At 33.3% G+C, this 18,990-nt stretch overlaps 4 protein-coding genes across 9 annotated transcripts; 3 read left to right on the top strand and 1 right to left on the bottom strand.

The window, feature by feature from the left end:
* Positions 463-1,134, top strand: LOC109356346. Its single transcript, XM_019599667.1, has one exon. It carries the CDS (start codon positions 463-465, stop codon positions 1,132-1,134), a length of 672 nt encoding a protein of 223 aa, XP_019455212.1.
* LOC109357458 lies at positions 1,584-2,621 on the bottom strand. The gene is made up of 2 exons (XM_019601424.1): positions 2,545-2,621; positions 1,584-2,117 (listed from the first exon to the last, which is right to left on the bottom strand). Exon 2 carries the CDS (start codon positions 2,115-2,117, stop codon positions 1,698-1,700), a length of 420 nt encoding a protein of 139 aa, XP_019456969.1. The 5' UTR covers positions 2,545-2,621; the 3' UTR covers positions 1,584-1,697.
* On the top strand, positions 6,453-11,039 carry LOC109357457 (cyclin-dependent kinase C-2-like). Of its 2 annotated transcripts, none has more exons than XM_019601422.1 (12): positions 6,453-6,681; positions 7,137-7,218; positions 7,415-7,505; positions 7,597-7,626; positions 7,769-7,878; positions 7,989-8,061; positions 8,453-8,573; positions 8,663-8,780; positions 9,159-9,298; positions 9,422-9,479; positions 9,959-10,029; positions 10,322-11,039. In XM_019601422.1, exons 1-12 carry the CDS (start codon positions 6,572-6,574, stop codon positions 10,941-10,943), a joined length of 1,626 nt encoding a protein of 541 aa, XP_019456967.1. In that variant the 5' UTR covers positions 6,453-6,571; the 3' UTR covers positions 10,944-11,039. The 2 variants fall into 2 exon arrangements, with proteins under 2 accessions (XP_019456967.1, XP_019456968.1); XM_019601423.1 differs by lacking the exon at positions 6,453-6,681 and adding an exon at positions 6,688-6,856.
* Positions 13,476-18,768, top strand: LOC109356809 (CBL-interacting serine/threonine-protein kinase 3-like). 5 transcript variants are annotated; one of them, XM_019600352.1, is made up of 16 exons: positions 13,476-13,658; positions 14,032-14,094; positions 14,349-14,581; positions 14,828-14,890; positions 15,354-15,425; positions 15,729-15,836; positions 15,955-16,035; positions 16,588-16,641; positions 16,753-16,878; positions 16,960-17,049; positions 17,511-17,633; positions 17,726-17,833; positions 18,079-18,195; positions 18,293-18,349; positions 18,434-18,508; positions 18,639-18,768. In XM_019600352.1, exons 3-16 carry the CDS (start codon positions 14,411-14,413, stop codon positions 18,717-18,719), a joined length of 1,326 nt encoding a protein of 441 aa, XP_019455897.1. In that variant the 5' UTR covers positions 13,476-13,658; positions 14,032-14,094; positions 14,349-14,410; the 3' UTR covers positions 18,720-18,768. The 5 variants fall into 5 exon arrangements, with proteins under 5 accessions (XP_019455897.1, XP_019455900.1, XP_019455898.1 ...); XM_019600355.1 differs by lacking the exon at positions 14,032-14,094 and having other exon boundaries at positions 13,476-13,612; positions 14,343-14,581; XM_019600353.1 differs by lacking the exon at positions 14,032-14,094.

Raw genomic sequence — 18,990 nt, 5'->3', positions numbered from 1 at the left:
TTCTTAACCAGCATAATTAAAGGTTGTGAATTGGATTGAGTCAACATTTGTACCTTAATCATATTAAAGTAATGGATAATTAATGACTTGTCACTGTTAACAATTTAGTTTTTTGTTGAGTTTAAAGTATATTTTATATTGAGCCTATAATTCATGAGAGATTTTCTCATTGTTAGTTACACTTATCAAATATTCTCTAATCTTCTTACTTTCTTCTTGAATTCACATTACTCCATTTTTCATAATATATAAGCTTCTTTTTCCTCCTTTTAATCTTCACACAACTTAACTATTTTCAAGAAAATATGTCATATCAAGTATTGTTCATCATGTTCAATGTCTTCAGGTTCCTTTACTTTGTTATTATTTAGCTATATATATATATAGTTAATTTTTTCTTCTGTAAAGGATGATGAGAAGAGAGAAGGTCACACCTTTCTGAGAAGTGTTCACATAAAGATGATGACAAGATCTCCTTGTGAAGTTGGTGATGAAGATGAGATTGTTCAAAAAGGAGGAGCCATCCAAAATTGTGAATTTTGTGGGAAGGAGTTTAAGTCAGGAAAAGCATTAGGTGTTCACAAAAAGATACATTTTGAAGCTCATAGGAATTTGAAATCAAAGAAGGGTAATTGCAATGGCAAAAAGTTCTCTTCTTTGATGCCTTCTAATAGGAAACTGAGACTCTCTTGTTATGTTTGCAATAAGGATTTTCCATCTGAAAAGTCCTTGTGTGGGCATATGAGGACTCACCCCAATAGAGATTGGAGGGGTGTTCATCCTCCTGGTACTACTGCAGATGCTTCTAATAAGCACACCCCTTGTTTCTCTGATTCTAAGGTTCAGATTGATGATGATAACTATGTTGGTGCAATAGCTGCTGCAACAGCTTCTTCTGATGCATCAAGATGTTTAACATTAAGCTGGAAAAAGACCAATAAGCGAAGCGGGCGAAGTGTTTTTTATGCCGAGGTTGTTGCAGCTGCTAAAACACTTGTGTCTTTTACAAGCATGAGTAGGTCATGTGAAGCAATAGAAGGTATAGACACTCAAGTGTCATCATCTAATAGCTATGCTAGAAGTTCATGCTTTAGTCAATTTGATCTGAATGAGCCACCTTATAATCATGCATGAATAATGAAGATTCTCTATAATTGGTTTTGGAATTTGGCATTTTTTATTTGGAATATTAACATATGCATCGTTTCTATTTAGGACTTTGCTACATAGTGTTCTTCCTTTTTTTAATTCTCATTAGGAATTCTTGTAGTGTTGTTCCATTGCTTAATTAACAAGCCTATTACAATAAAAGCAAAGTTGATTTGTTATTTATATATTTTATTTGAAATTCAGTTCTGATTTACCAAAACAAAAAGTAACTGTGTGTATGAAACTACAACAAACTAGTACATAAAAGTATAAAACTTCAGGGAAGACTTTTCTTCATTTGAAAATTCACTTAAGAACCAATTTCCCTAAAGTTTAAGTTGTTAGCTAAAAGCTCATGCATGGTTTTATAGATAACAATCTGATAGAAACATACTAACCTGCATGTTGAAATCAAATAGAACTCGGAAGAAAGCGTTGGAAATCTATCAATGGAGATTCTCCTTGAGACAAAATTATTCAGAAATTACAAGTAAAGCTGCTGCAGCATGACATTCTCTCCCATCGAATATCATCACCCGAAAGAAAAACTAAGATTTTTTCTCTTGAGATTCATTACTACCCCTGTTCATGAAATGGAAGCCCATAACATACCTATATTCTCCGGTGCCGAGGCAGCGGGAGCAGTAACCAAGACCGCTTCCTCCACAAGTCCTACACCATTTTGGCCATTCACCTTTAGGGAGCATTTCCAAATGAGCTTGGTTTGTCCTTCCCCTTCCACAACACTGGTGGCAATCAACTCTTCCACTCCCCTTACAGACTACACAAGGTGGATCCGGCTTCTTTCTTGTTTTCCTCCGAACATTCGACTCCGTTCTCACAACCCAAGACGGCTTTGCGAGTGAGAGATGAGGCAATGACTTGGCGGACCGAGACGGAGGCAGGCCATTGAAACTCGCAGCCTCAGATCGAACCGTTGTTGATAAATTCAATGTCCTGAGAGCCATCTATGCACACAAATGAATTTTGGCTGTGTATGTGAACAATTGAACATACATATATGCATAAATGTTTCCTATTCACTGACCTAACTAAATTCCATAATCTACTAGTAATAGCTTGGGGAAAATATGCTATGTTAATTGAAAATGTGATTTTAGGGGACCAATACCACTAAAATTTAAAATTTTTAGGGTAAAATAGTTGTTCCAAGTAATGATCAATTCATGTTCATGGTGTAGCAACATAAGATTGAACTTAATTTATTGAAAATTGTAATGAGAAAACAATGAAACGAGACAATGAAGGGTTACATAGAACAAAAGGAAGAGAGCATAATTAAGAGGCAGAATCAAAAAGCAGAAAGAAATTTGGAAATAGAGAGAGAGTGGAAAAGACAATAAGCAATGAAACATTAGGGTAAGTGAAGTTTACCAATTCCCTTCTTCACACACTATATCCTTCTCTGCATTTCTTTTGCTCTATTTTGTCTTATCTTTTCTGTCAAGTTTTATATTCACTCACATGTTTGCCAATAACCAAGCAGTGTTGGGTTCGAGTCTTTTGGATGTTCCGGCGGTTCCGACAAGACTGCCTCTAGTGCGAGAATACTCAGCGGAAACCAAATAAAAATATGTTTGCCAATAAATATTTTTTTAGTGCCAAAATTCATTTTTTTTATAGGTCTTTATCTCATGTTTATTACTACAACGTAGCTTGCAAATTCTTTCACTTACATGAAATTGAGCATTGATAAAAAAAAAACACCTTATAGCAATGTTGAATAACACAAAGTACTATTTTTTTACCCATTGAATTAGAAGATGAAACTTTGTCTTTAGTACAAGTAATGCCTTCATTTATAATATTTATCTTATATTATGATTTATAATCAGAAGACGACACCCTTTTCATTGGTTATGCTATTGCTGGCAAATTTGAGACTGCACTCAATGTGTTTGGTAAAATGCGTTTTCAAGGTCTTGACTTAAATACCTTTGGTGACCATGTGTTATTGAATGTTCTTGTTGAGGAAAAAAAACTATTTTAATGCTTTTGAGATCATTGGCAAGAAGATTCACATGAGGGGTCACGAGAATCATGTTATTGATGCTATTGTTATTAAGAGTTTGTGTAAGCAGAGTAGGTTGGATGCGGCTGAGGTTTACTTAAATGGTTGGTGAGTAGTGGGAAGAGGAATTGGATGGTTCTGAGGTTAGTTTGCTTGTTGGTGCATTCTGTCAGAGTAATAGGTTCGACGAGGCAATTCGTTTGGTTAGGGAGTTTGGGGAAATGAGGTTGGTTCTGCTGGATAATGCTTTTGGGATTTGGATTCGGGGTCCGAGGTTGGACGAGGCATTGCAGTTTTTTTGGCAGAAGAAGGATAATAAGGGTATGCGCCCGGTTCGATCAGGTATAATATTATGATTTGGAGGCTTTTGGGAGAGAATCGGCTTCGTGATGTTTATGATCGTTGATGGATATGAATGAGACTAGTACTCCACCTGATATGGTTACCATGAATGCTGTCATGTGCTTCTTTTGCAAAGCGGAGAAGTCGGATATTGTGCTTGAATTATACAGGTGTAGGTCTCAGTTTCGATTGTCTCCGAATCACATGGCATATAAGTACTTGATACATACCTTGTGCTGGGATGGATGTGTTAAGGAAGCATAGAGTGTGTTGAAAAGCTCAGTTTGTGAAGGTTATTACCCTGATAGATGAACCTTCTCTACACTAGTCAATGCTTTGTGCAGAAAGTGTAAACTTGATGAGATGAAGGAGTTACTCTATCTCGCCTCGGGCCGGAATATTTTAGTCAGATATGTGTGTGAGTTACACACTAATTACAGTTTTTGCTTGAATCACACAGAAATGCAGCCATTAGAATACAGAGTAGTTTATATGATGAATATTTAGTCATGTAAATATCAATGCCAAAAATATGCAGAGTAGTTTATATGTAACTATGATAGAACTTCATATATGTACCTGTTATTGATAAACAAGGGCATATATAGAAAATTCTTTTACATTGATCAATGCCAAAAGTAGTTCATATTTTATGCCTAATCCATCCAAATTATACAAAATGTGTTTTATATGATACAAATTATACACACAACATTTGGTATTCACACTTTCTACATCAAAATTGCATCTCATGCTGTAACTCACCATAATTTGCTATATACAAAGCTTTTGATAACAGCTATGCTATTCACTCACTAAATTTATACACCACTCTAATGTACCCATAATTTGCAAATTAGTAATATCTTTAATCTTCATGATTTTAAATTAGGAATGAGATTATAATTATTATAATTGCAATCATCAAGATAGAATATGTTAAAAAGTTTGGTTAATATGATTTACAACCATATAGGATTAAATACCATCACAATATTGCTCATTATGATCACATCACCTCAATTCTGAATCACTCTGCAATTGTGGTGCAATATGTTTATGAAAATCACCATTATTACGAGAGTAAATTATACTGATACCACCTGAGTTTTAGCGAAATTATACAAACCATCCATCACTTTTCTACACATACACAAACCCCCTTAATTAGTTACACTGATCACCATTATATGAGAAATAAGTGCGATTTTTTGAACAAAAAATGTTATAAATGCAATTAAGTTAAAAGAGTTGATACCTCTTTATTATTTTTGGTTCGTTACGATATAGTATAAGAGCGATTTAAACAATATCTCTTTAGAATTGTTGATGCATTTTGTAACAAAAAATAATAAAGATACATTGATTTGTATATTATTTGGATGTTTCCTCACAATATACCATGTTTTGTTTAACTTAATTGCATTTATCTCATTTTCTGATTAAAATATGACACTTATTTCTCAGGCAAGGGTGGTCAGTGTAATGAAAGTATAAAAATTAGGGGAGGTTTGTGTAGGTGTGAAAAAAGTGAGGGGTGGTTTGTGTAAATTAGGGGAGGTTTGTGTAGGTGTGAAAAAGTGAAGAATGGTTTGTATAGTTTCACTAAAAATCATGGGGTGTCAGTGTAATTAACTCATATTATAATTACAATCATATTTTTTTTAAATGTTAGTATGCTAATATTTATAGTACATGGGAAACGAACCTTTCACCTTCTTATCATACCATTCCTTAAACTCTTCATTCTAATTACTTTATCACTCATAATTACATCATATAATATTTAAAAATTTAAAACCTAGTTAATTATTGATATAAAAGTGATGTGGAATTTGTAGTGTAAGAGTGGTGGTATTACTAGTCATCTATCTTTGGATTAGAAAATTCAGCAGTTCCTATCAAGATAATGAGAACAAAATGTAAGTTTTTTATGATATTATTTTATTATCTATCATTGACCATTAACTCTTCAATAAAAATAATCTAAATCAATTATGGACTGTGTATAAGATATTTAGATTGAGAGGACAATTAAATTACGCTCAAACTTCATAATGAAAATTATAATGGTAAATGTTGATTTTTGTGTCTAACATATATGACCTAAGAGCAATTCAACATAATTACACAAAGCTCTTCACAAATAATGACTCAACCAACAGACGTTGGTTCAAGTGGTACATGTTTGATTCATCTTAAATAAAGTTTTGGGTTCGAGTCTTGGGGATGGAAAAAATATCCGTTAGGAGAGTTAGCCTCACGTACCTATGAATGTTCCCGGCTCAAAAATAATTTCCTCACCATAATAACAAACTATAGTTAGTTGGGTTTTTTTAAAACAACAAAAATAAACTTTTATCCCAGAAGGAAAAGTCACTTTCTTGATGAAAGGTATATCAACACGAAAAGAAATCTTGGTGTGCACAAAAAATGTTAGATTAATCAATAGTTGTAAATCAAGAATAATCTTGGTGTACCCAAAAAATATATATTTGCTTGAAGTTGAAATTAAAATTTTCACCCACCATCTCAAAAATCCTACTTCTCAAAAAAAAAAAAAAACGTGTAACTTCATATATCATTTTATCTAATGGGTCACAAATATATTTTATTATTAAATTTTAAACTTAAATATATATTTTCTATTCAATAAGAAATAGTGTCACATAGAGTGATATACTTTTTTTGTACTTTTACAGATTGAAATTATGAAACTGATCCAATAGAAGAAGATAATTTACTTCCTTAAATTCATTCAGTGTTTAACATGTGTCTATTTATCTTCTCTAAATAATTTTTCATTTTAAAATATAATATAAAAAATATATAATAAATGTCAAACGGTGAATGAATTTAAGTAGATAATTATATTTCACCAGACTTTATTCTCTAACTAAAAAATATTGAAAGATAATTTTTCTTTCTATTTTAGATTCTATATATTATGCTCGTCTTTACAGTTATTTCTGGTAATAGGTGCTTGAATTAGTTGATGCTAGAAACCCTAATTGGATTTTCTGAGCTTTGTTTTTTGTTTTCGGAGTAATGGCTGTGGCAGCCATAGGGCAACTGAACCTAACTGAATCCCCCACTCGTGGTTCGAGAAGCATTGATTGCTTCGAGAAGTTGGAGCAAATTGGCGAGGGCACTTATGGGTTTCTTTCAATTTCTCTAACATTTAAGCTTTTAGTATCAAAATCGTATCTTTTAATCACCCCTTTGTGAATTAAACTAGTTATCAATTTGTTGTGGTGCTTACTGAGCTAAGTTGAACTTGACGGAAATATTTCATCTTGGTTGAAAGTTGAAATACCTATGAAGAATAACACGGTATGCATGTCATTAAGAAAAAAATTGAAATTGTTTTTTCATTCTTTCTTATTGGAACTCATCTTGAAATAGCTATAAAGGTTTCTTCATTTGCAACTAATCAACAACTACTTTTTTTCCATTTACAATTTTTTCTTCATCTTGGAGATTGGATTTTTATTGATCTTTGAAATGCTTAATTCTTTTATCCTAAGAAATGGATTGTTTTCCTATTTTATTGATCTTTGTTGTTGTTGTCTGAAGAGAACTGATATGTGCCTTCGTATGTTCTTGCTTGCAGTCAAGTTTACATGGCTAAAGAGATCAAGACAGGTGAAATTGTTGCCCTAAAGAGAATACGAATGGATAACGAGAGAGAGGGAGTATGTCTTTGAATATTTTGTTGATTATTATATTATTGGTGTTTCACTTCCTTTGTTACTTCCCGATGTCTCTTTTGCTTTCGCAAACGATTCATTTTAGGTGCAATTAACTGGATCTAAATCATAAGTTGCAGCTACAATCTGTTACTGCTATATTATTATCCTCTGAACTGTGTTGTAAATTTTGTCATTGCAGTTTCCTATGACTGCTTTACGAGAAATCAAAATTCTACAGAAACTAGACCATGAAAATGTGATCAAGCTTAAAGAAATCGTGACATCTCCAGGTGCTGCTATTAAAGTATAATCGTGCTTGTTATTAAAATGATTTATGCTAAAAAAAAATGTTCCATTTATCAAACGTTTTGTTTTTTTCAGGCCCTCAGAAAGATGAACAAGGAAGGCCAGGCAAGTTTTTAGCCAATTAGCAACTACCACATAATATGCTTTATAGTTTAAGCTGTGTGAATATATCTATCAACACCCTTTTAATTCTCTTAGATCCTTACTATCCTAGTTAATATGCTTTTCATTTTTTGGGGGATTCCAGATGCTAACAAATATAAAGGTGGCATCTATATGGTCTTTGAATACATGGACCATGATTTGACAGGTCTTGCTGACCGTCCTGGGATGAGATTTACAGTTCCACAAATTAAGGTATTACTGTTAATAGTTTCCATTTATATATAAAGGTGGCATTCAAGTGTCATTTTATATATGAGCAGTTTTCATTTTAGTGTTGTCTGAGTTGTGTTTTCCTTCTGAAGTGTTATATGAAACAGCTTTTGATGGGGCTTCACTATTGTCATTTAAATCATGTTCTCCATCGTGATATCAAAGGTATGGGTATTAACCAATACTGATATTGTAGCATATTCTCAGTAAATGTTAGTTTGCATTGTACTTTCAATAACTACGGCCTAAGCTGAACATAACAAAAATGACACTCTTCCCTTCAATCATAAAATAGTCCAGATATTTTGCCCTATTTATGGGTTCTTGTGATGCATTCATATGTTTGGAGATAAAATATATACTTTTTTTTTGTTGTGAACTGTCACATTCTATCGTACTGGTATGTTAATTGTTTTTAAACAAAAGGTGTATCCCCATATTGAACTTGTCTTGTATCTGACACCGTGTTTGTGAGTTGTAGGTATTAACTGGTAATGCTTTTAGATTTTCATGTAGATCTATTTCTCCTATTTGATGTATTTTTGTTCTGCTGCAGGGTCAAACCTTCTAATAGACAATGAAGGCAATCTGAAGCTTGCCGATTTTGGATTGGCAAGATCATTTCCTAATGACCGGAATGCAAATCTTACAAATCGTGTCATCACCTTATGGTACAGGTAATTGGTGTCATCAGAGTTCATCCAGGAAGGGTGGGGGTTATGTGAATTGGACAGTGCACGTATTGATTTTGTCATTATATATTTAGGCCACCTGAGTTACTGCTAGGGGCAACGAAGTATGGGACAGCAGTAGATATGTGGTCTGTTGGGTGCATTTTAGGTGAGCTTCTTAATGGGAAGCCTATCTTTCAAGGAAAAGATGAGGTTAGTGGTATTCTGTGCATCATAGTAGAGAGATATAAGCAAAATAGTGAGTGATTCATGTGATATTCTTTATAGACTAGATATGGTTTTATCTTGTATTTTGTCAATACAGCTATGCATTAATGGCTGGAGAAAGAGATTCTTGATATTATTTTATTACGGCTCTTCATATTTTGTCAATACAGTTATATTTATATTATTCGTCAGGGTAAAATTGAATGCTTATGGCAATGTCTGGCTACATTGCTGGGTCTAACATGTTTCAATAGTTTTGAAAAATCTAGTTATTACATTCATTCAAGATTTTGCTTTTATTATATATATGGCCCATAATGTATATGCACATGCTAATTATTGTTTCCTTTGTAATTGTTGTAGTCAGAACAATTAAATAAAATATTTGAACTGTGTGGAGCACCAGATGAGGTGATCTGGCCTGGGGTTTCTAAGCTTCCTTGGTATAATCAATTTAAGCCAACAAGGCCAATGAAAAGACGCCTCAGTGAAGTTTTTAAGCAGTAAGTATGAGTATCGGTTTTCATATATACTTTTTTATCCAACACAAAAAGTAAGTGTAACATCCATTTCCTATGGTTTTATACTCACCTGAAAGGATTTTCTTCACATGAGTTGAATTATAGTTTTGATCATCATGCTTTGGAATTGTTGGAGACGATGCTGGCACTTGATCCGGCTAAGGTATCATTTCTTCACTTACGGGTCTGATTTAATAATAGTTAAAGGAATCTTCAATGCTATTTTAAGTGCTTCTAGTACCTGTTATCCCAATTTTATTTTGTATCACTCAATCTGTTATATTTTGACAAGGTTAATTGTATCCACTGTTGCTTTGTAATTATTATATATCTTATATATTGAGTATTTATCATATTAAACTCAAGATAAAAATGGTGTGCATCTATTTTCATTTTTGAGAGGCATATGTAATGTTTTCAATATGATATGCACACAAAAAATTTGTTGCCATAATTTTGGTGCTTGAAATGAGTTTTTTATGCTATACATATGTCATTTGTAAAATATGAAGGTATGTGTTACTTTTGGTGTAATCCAATGATAGTTTGTTATTCACCACAGGACCATATACTTTGATGATGAATAATTGTCATGATCTGCATCCTAATACATGGTTGTCGATATTATTTCTTACTTTATAGAGAATTACTGCCAAAGATGCACTTGATGCTGAATATTTCTGGACTGATCCATTTCCGTGTGATCCGAAAAGGTATGACCAACCATCCCATACTATAGTTTTTATTTTCAGAAATTTGTTTTTCCTTTGAAAAGTATACGAGGTTTTGATAGGATGAAATACCTGTGCCGTTCATTCCTTACCTTTGAACTTTGTTGTTTCTATTCAACCAATTGTTTCTTGGTAGCTGATTATTAAATGCTTTGTCTACAAACTAGGTAGGGTCACTGACCCTACCTCGTGGGAAAAGACTCGGTTGTTCTATTCGAGTAATGGCTTCTTGGTTAATTTTTTTAACTAGTTACTTATTTTATGTATGGATCAGTTTACCCAAGTATGAGTCATCACATGAGTTTCAGACAAAGAAAAAGCGCCAGCAGCAACGGAAAAATGAAGAAATGGCTAAGCGTCAGAAAATGAAACAGCAGCAACAACAGCAGCAGCAACAGCAGCAGCAGCAACAGCAGCACACCCGTCTTCCCCCCATTCAGCAGTCTGGGCAACATGCCCAAATGCGACCAGGACCTAACCAGCAAGCTCATGGCGCTCATCAAGTTCATCCTGGTGGACCTGGTCATCATTATGGGAATCCTCAAGGTCCATCTGGTGGGCCAGGAAGATATCCTCCTGGTGCAAACCCTGGTGGAGGATACAATCACCCGAATCATGGAGGTCAAGGAGGAGAAGGAGGTTATGGCAGTGGACCTTTTCCTCCTCAAGCGAGAGGGGCACCTTTTCCTCCTCAAGCGAGAGGGGCACCTTTTCCTCCTCAAGTGAGAGGGGCACCGTTTCCTCCTCAAGCGAGAGGGGCACCTTTTCCACCTCAAGGTGGTGGCGACGGCGGCTTTGGAGTTGGAGCTCCAAATTATACCCAGCAAGGTCCATATGGTGGGTCAGCAGCTGGCCGTGGTTCAAACATGGGTGGAAACGGCAACCAAGAGTCATAGAGAAAGATTTGGCCTTTATGCATTGTAGAGTGTAGACTATTGACATATCATATTCTTCTCATTACTTGTGTATAAAAAAAATAAACATTCTCATTACTTGAAGTGTCTGGAAGAAGTCTTAATTGATTCAATTGACAAAAGAGTTCAGTTTTGATTCATGAAAATACTGTTCAACTTGATAGTAGTCACCCTGAAGAGTTTGATTTCAGATTACAATATTTTAAGGAGAACATTAAAATTTCTGAAAATATGGATATAAATATGTTTACAAAAGATGTAGATATAGATAGATTTTAAAATGTGTGCATGCAGAGGCTTATTATGTTTTGTTCAACTCACTCAGATAATAATAGCATTTGTCCTTATCCTCCTCAAGGTGTCTTATGCAGTGATTCCCAAAACTCTTCTGCTATCACTTAGGAAAGGTCTTCCCCAATTTCTCATCTTCAATAACTCCAAATCATGGCAAATCTACCTGTAGCTAAATACTCAGGTGCAACAGAACTATGAAATATTCACCCTTGTAAGTTGTAATCCAGGATATGGGTTGAATTCCTTATGCAGAAATGGAAAAAAAAGTTTATATAAAAACGCGGCCCAATGCACGATATCGTAGAGCGTACATGTATGCAAACTTACTTTCAGTAGCGAACAACCAATAATTTGTTCTTCGAACTTAAACCCTTGCTTTAATCCTTAAGGCATTTACAAAGTTAGTCATTATCTAATTATCAGTTAACTACTTATGACTTTAGTTAAAAATTTCTCATAAACTTCAGAAGCCTTCTTAACAGTCATATTTTCTTTCCCAATTTTCCCTGTTTTTAAACTTATATTTGCAACACCAGTAGTTCAAGTTCACGGGAGCACATCTATTGTCTCACTATTTTATACCATTTAATATGTCAGATGTATGATTGGTCAAAAAAATATTTAATATTTACAATTTAAATTTAATAAAAAAAAATCAATCAATCAGAGTTAATGATATATAAAGTGGTACAAAAGATGCAACAGTAAACTTGTTGAACAAGCAAGCCAATATGTATTCTCCTTCCTTTGCATGCTCATTGTTGCTTCACGTCCTTTTTTTTTAATTGAAATGATTGTGACACAATCAATATATTTATCTTCTAATATAAATTATATTACAAGAGTTTATGATGACACTTTTAGATTCCTACTCCAAAAATCTTGATTTTGGACATAAAATAACCATACCAACCTCTCTAGTTATTAATTATTAAAGTCACATTTGCTTCCTTATTTATATCCCACTCTACTTCTGTATTCATCATGATATTCTATATATATTTTTCATGGAAATAAAAATATTTGTGAGACAAAAAAAAACATGAAAACTGTAATAAAAGTGATGCTCTTCAATTATTATTATTCTTCTTCTTGTATTAATTCCAAGATGTACACTTGTGTACAAGAGTGGTACACGTGGCAGAATGATATTAACATGTATCATGCATCAACATTAACACCGACCAATATATGGTATGTGAAATATATAGCTCAATAAAAAGAATTTATGTGTTAAAAAGCAAAGTTAATTGAGAATTTGGCTAAAAAATTATACTTTTAAATTAACGGTAGATAATTGAGTTTGTTATTTGATAATATTTGTGTGTAGCCAGGTTGTAATTGGTGCAGGTTTTTTCCTTTAGAAAATGGTCAATATGGAAAGTAATCACTAATATATAGAAACCTGTGATGGCAATAATAAACATTTTCATTGCTAATCTAAACCCACTTGGTTAGAGTTTGTACCTAAAAACTTAAAATATTATAATGCATTATTAGAAGTATATGTGCTTAAGATATACTAATTGATTTGTTTTTTGTATATGTCAGCAATGGCATGCTTTACAACATTATTGACTACAGAGATTTTAATTAAGTCACTTTCTAAAGTATATGTTAGGATTTAAGTATATAAAGATCTATTAATCCAAAATATCAGTTTTTTTAGGTGAGAAAGTTTGATGATTTATGTAGTATTATGTTTATTATGCTACCAAACGTGACACATAATATGAATAGACTTGTTTTTTAAAACTGTGAAATTGCGAAATTGTTAGTAATTCTATTCAAAATGAGCAAGATCTCTCAATGTCATTTTCTCATCAACAACTCTAAACTTCTCATGGATAAAACAAAAAAAATACATTATGTACATAAGAAACATGCCTATCTTATTTTATTAAAAAATAGGTAATACAGAAATGAAATAATGTAATAATACCATTGTTGGACAAATTGTATTTCATAACCAACATGTATTAGTTCAAATAGTACATGCTTGATTCATTTTAAGTAAAGTTTCGACTTCGAATCGTGTGGATGGGAAAATACCTATTGGAAGAGTTAGCTCATGTATCTGTGGATATTCCCGGCTTAGACAGGATTGCTCCGTTACGAGATAAGGAAACAAAAAGAAAGTGTATTTCATGGAAGTAGTTAAGTATTGGAAAGTAATTGCTCAAGTTGCTTTTTTTCCAGAATAAATAGCAGACACAATAAAAATTAGGCATTCATGCTTTGTATGTAGCCAAAGTTTTATTTTTGTCTTGTTGCAGAGTATTCATGAAAATCTCTCACCCTTTGGCTATAATCAAAAGCCAGAATTGAACTACACCATAAAAATCTCTCATCCTTGTTTACACACTGCACTTATTCAAACGTTCTTATCATCATAGAATTGAAGTATATTCTCTCTCTTTTCAGCCACTTCTATATTCTTATCACCATATAATTGAAGTATATATAGGATGCTGTTTTGTGCAGTTTCTATGGTACTTGAAATTTCAAAACTTTTTCTGATTTTGCTTTGTTATTTCATTATTATCATTACCCTCTGGGTCAAATATTTGTTCCTGAACATTATTTCAGTTCATTTGTCTAAAATCGTAGAAAAGTTCTTTTTTTTATTTCATTATTGCTTAGGGTGAATCTCTGGGCATGTTTTATTCTCATCTGTAATGCTGGAAAAAAATGATCTTTGTGTGTTTTTTTAACTGGGCCTTCAATAATTTGTGAACATTGATTCCTAGAATTTTGTTGTGTTAATTTGCCAAAGTTGTTTCATATTGGGCTGAATTCTGGTTGCAGGTTTATCAATTACTGGTAGACAGTTTTTGAGGTTATTTCTCATCCTAACAGTTCCTCTGATTTATCTTTCACTTAAATCCTCCAGAATCTTTCTGATGTACTGCATTACTTTGAAAATGGGATCTCTTTGGATTTGAAATCATTGTTTTGCTTGAAAGTTGAAACTATAAGCAATAGTAGCATTTCTTAGTTAGGAACTCAGATTTGGATTAAGTTTCTGTATATTCCATCATTGAATTTGTGAAAAAGGTTTAGTTAGGAACTGAGTTATGGCATATATTTCAGGTAGGTTCCTTATAAGTGAGCAAAAGTTCCATTAATATCACAAATTTCAACCGGCATAGAGGATGAGTCAGCCTAAGATTAAGCGCCGAGTTGGTAAATACGAGATAGGGAGGACGATTGGTGAGGGGACCTTTGCAAAGGTGAAATTTGCTAGAAACTCTGAGACAGGGGAGCATGTGGCTCTCAAAATTCTGGACAAAGAGAAAGTTCTTAAGCACAAGATGTCTGAGCAGGTGATATTTGAGGACTTTTTCTTTGTTCTGTATACCTTGACTTAATTTGTTGACAACTTAGTATTTTATGGCATATTTACTTTCTCACATTTCCCAAAACCTTTCATGAGATTGACAAAGTATAGTTTTTAATGATGAGGTTATCATATAACTTCAAATACATCATTTGTTTTATAGTGGTTGTTCCTTTTTAGCCTCGCATGATGACACCGAGTCTCTTAGATGATTTTAATGTTTGTTTTGCAGATCAGGAGGGAAATAGCTACCATGAAGTTAATCAAGCATCCAAATGTTGTTCAACTATTTGAGGTCCTCTCCTTCTCTCTGGAACATACATGTGAAATATCCTGTGTTTAACTTTTGAAATGATTTATTCCTTTATTCATGTCTTTATTTTAGAAGCGGCAGATCGTAAGATTGAGTCTAGTATAGAACTTTCAAAAACTGTATGTTTCGTTAAAAACTCGGCTCGGTGCTAAACTGATTACCATTCCAGAAATTTCTCAAAATATCCTTACTAGATATTTAATGCCAAAGGAGGCTTTGAAATATTCTTTAAAAATTTAAGTAGTTGAGGTTGCCTCCTTCACTTGAAGTTCAGAAAATGTTGAATCATTACTATATTCATAGACTAAGGCAATACTTCTTAAGTAGTTCTGAAATTGCTGCCTTTTATCAAAGGAAGTAAATCAGAAATTAGAAACCAAATTAATTCTCAACACTTACTTGCTGCCACATTCCGTTTCAAATATTACAACATTTTCTTTTGCAGGTAATGGGAAGCAAGACAAAAATATATATTGTTTTGGAGTTTGTGACTGGAGGAGAGCTCTTTGACAAAATTGTGAGTAAATGAATTCTTGCCTGTTTCATCTGCAGGCTTCTTTTCATTTTTAATTGCTTCAAGAACTTATCGTGAAAAGAATAAAAAATGACGACTTGTTGGCTCATCTTTATAGTTGATCAATCTTTTTTAGCTTAAGATATTAGAGTAGTTTTGGTCCACCTGAATATGATCCTTGCTCCTCCCTACATCATTGTCCTTCATTGCTATTGTTGTAGATAGGGCTTCTTTGGCCAATAGTACATAAATTTCATCATGTGGAAAAACTGTTGTATATGTTCTAATGGAAATTTTATTACGAAGGTAAACCATGGACGGATGAGTGAAAGTGAAGCACGTAGATATTTCCAACAGCTTATAAACGCTGTTGATTATTGCCATAGCAGGGGTGTCTACCATAGAGACCTGAAGGTAAGGTGCCATTACCTGATTTACATATATGCAGCTGCCGGAACAGCTTATTTGAGTCTTAATAAAACAAGAAAGAACCTCTAACATGAATTTCATACATATTCATGACTATATGCAGCCAGAGAATCTACTCTTAGATACTTATGGGAACCTTAGAGTTTCCGATTTTGGGTTGAGTGCACTTTCTCAACAAGTCAGGGTAATGTCCATCTGGCCTTTGCATTTCTTTGTTGTTTATCATTTTTCATTACTGTGTTCATGTTTCTGTTAAGTCTAATGCTAATGGTATAGGATCAGAAAGGGGCATTACTTTTTAGTTATAGGGTGTTCAATGAACATATGTTTTTCTTAAATGCATATTCAAATAATATATGTTTTCATACTAGTTGCAGTACTTAAAGTTTGTATTTACATGTATGTGTGTATTTTGTATTGGCCGGTTTCCTCTAGTGAAATTGATACTTGACAATTCAGATTCCGGAATTGCATCTTCTTGATCTTGTATGATTCTGCAATCTTTATATTATGATGGCCCAGATATGGTTCTGTAATCGATATGCCAAAACTAGAGTTAGTATTCCTCAAATGAAAATTGAGCTGTACCCTATCTTAGTTACTGCAATGATTGTTCAAAGTTTTGTTAATGGTTATAGATTTGAACTTATTCTTATCATGTTAATGTATACTTGATGAAATTTAAATGCATCTTATGAAAGCTGATTTGTATCACACAAAATGGTTGTGTTGGCAGGCTGATGGACTTCTCCATACTACATGCGGAACTCCAAATTATGTTGCTCCCGAGGTGAAGACAGATACCACATCATGCCATGCTACTTTGTTGTGTATTTTGTTCCAGAATTTACACATCTAGAATCACTCTTTTAAGTTTTAACGACGTGCTCTTGCTACTTAGGTCCTTAATGACAGAGGCTATGATGGGGCTACTGCAGATTTATGGTCATGTGGGGTGATTCTCTTTGTATTGATTGCAGGTTACTTGCCGTTCGATGATCATAATCTGATGAGCTTGTATAAAAAAGTGAGCACCGTTTCAACTTTATTGCACAAATTTTCTCTTTCCTTTGTTTTCTGTTTATTATTTTCATTTCTTGATCCACAGATCTCAGGTGCTGAATTTACTTGCCCCCCATGGCTTTCTTTCAGTGCTAGGAAATTGATATCTCGAATCTTGGATCCCAATCCCGTGACTGTAAGAAAAAAGCATTTGGTTTTCTGTCTGCTTTTACGAACAATGAAAAAAATAATTTTCTGTTAGCTCAAATTTAAAAAAATGAATTTGAAATGTAATCAAACATGGTTGCAAGAACCCCTTGATTCAAAGTGTTCTCGGCGATTTGTGGGAAATTTTTCTTAATCTAATATAAATGCTTTCTATATTTGTGTATAATTGCATAATTGTTCTAAAAGTAAAATAGTCATTTTACTGATAAGTAACAAGTATAACCTTTTACACTGCCTTGGTGGTTTCCTATGTAAATCATCTAATGATCCATCTACATAAGCTTGATTTCATGATTATGTAAAACATCTAATGATCCATTTAAAAACGAAGACGAATAATCAATCTGCATCGTTGTCATCGTTGTGTTTATTTTTCAGTACTAGTTAAATTTTGATCTGCATTTCTGATTTATCCTAACCATATGGCAGCGTATCACTATAGCTGAGATATTGGATGATGAATGGTTTAAGGTAGACTATAAGCCTCCAGTTTTCGACGAGAAAGCGGAAACCAGCCTCGATGATGTAGAAGCTGTCTTTCAAGATTGTGAAGTATGTTGAAGATGATTTGAGATATGATTTTGGTACTGATTTTTTTGATAGTTATGGAATATTTTCTCAAAAAAAATTCCCCTTTTACTCAGGAGCACCATGTGACAGAAAGGAAGGAAGAGCAACCAACAGCCATGAATGCATTCGAATTAATTTCCATGTCCAGAGGGCTAAACCTTGAAAATTTGTTTGAGGAGCAGGTTCAGAACTTCACATGCTAAAATATTTTATGAGTTATTCTATTATTATAGTGTTAAATCTGTAGAATTCAAATACTGAGAAAACTTGAGTTATGTTAGTTGTATCATATAAGCTAGTTTAATTACAAAAGCTGGTTAACTTGTTGTAATATGAACCTGATTTGGATGAGAATATTTCTTCCAAGCTCATTTGGATCAAATTATGAGATATTTGCTAAGTTTACCGTATGATGTCGTTTACTCAGCAAGGGTTTAAAAGGGAAACAAGATTCACATCAAAATCCTCTGCCAATGAGATAGTCAACAAGATCGAAGAAGCTGCAAAACCTCTTGGATTTGATGTACAGACGAAAAATTACAAGGTAAGCCATACTTTTACAATTGCTATGAGCTTTTACTCAAGTATCTAGCTCTATTTTTAATGGCATTTTGTCGGAATTAATAAACCATCGCCTGTAGATGAGGCTCGCAAATGTGAAAGCTGGAAGGAAGGGAAACCTTAATGTTGCCACAGAGGTATATGATAGTCATTTCTTTTGTTTTCATGATCTGTAACACAATTCGTATCAACATTGTTTTGTGAATACTTGTTTTAAACAGATATTTCAAGTTGCGCCTTCTCTTCACATGGTTGAGGTACGAAAAGCAAAAGGCGATACATTGGAGTTCCATAAGGTATGCTTCAATCTCCATTCCTCTGATTGCTTATAGTAAGGTTGTTGCTTAGTGATCACGAGTTCCCGGTTTCAAATCCTGTAAACAGCCTTTTGATATTAATTGAAATTGTGTGTTTAATCATGTGCAGTTCTACAAAAAACTTTCAACAAGCCTGGAAGATGTTGTTTGGAAAACAGATGATGATATGCAAACACAAGAAACAAAGTGATGTTAATATCATTATCAAGTGTACTTTGTTCATGTCCTACCATTTTCCATTCTTGTAGGTTTTTTTAGACTTTAGACATGTATTATTATTATTATTATTATTATTATTATTATTATTATTATTCTTGGAAACTATGCACGGTGCAGTTTATGTAAGAATGTGATTTTACCCTTCAACTGTTTAGTTATGTTTTCAAACAAATATATATAAGAATAAATATCGATTGTATATATCTTAGCCTCATTTTGCTATTAATATCTTTTCATTTTCA

Source organism: Lupinus angustifolius, chromosome LG09 (assembly GCF_001865875.1).
Source record: "Lupinus angustifolius cultivar Tanjil chromosome LG09, LupAngTanjil_v1.0, whole genome shotgun sequence".
NCBI lineage: Eukaryota > Viridiplantae > Streptophyta > Magnoliopsida > Fabales > Fabaceae > Lupinus > Lupinus angustifolius.
Note: the sequence above shows the minus strand (reverse complement) of the source record. Positions and strands in the feature narration are given on the sequence as shown.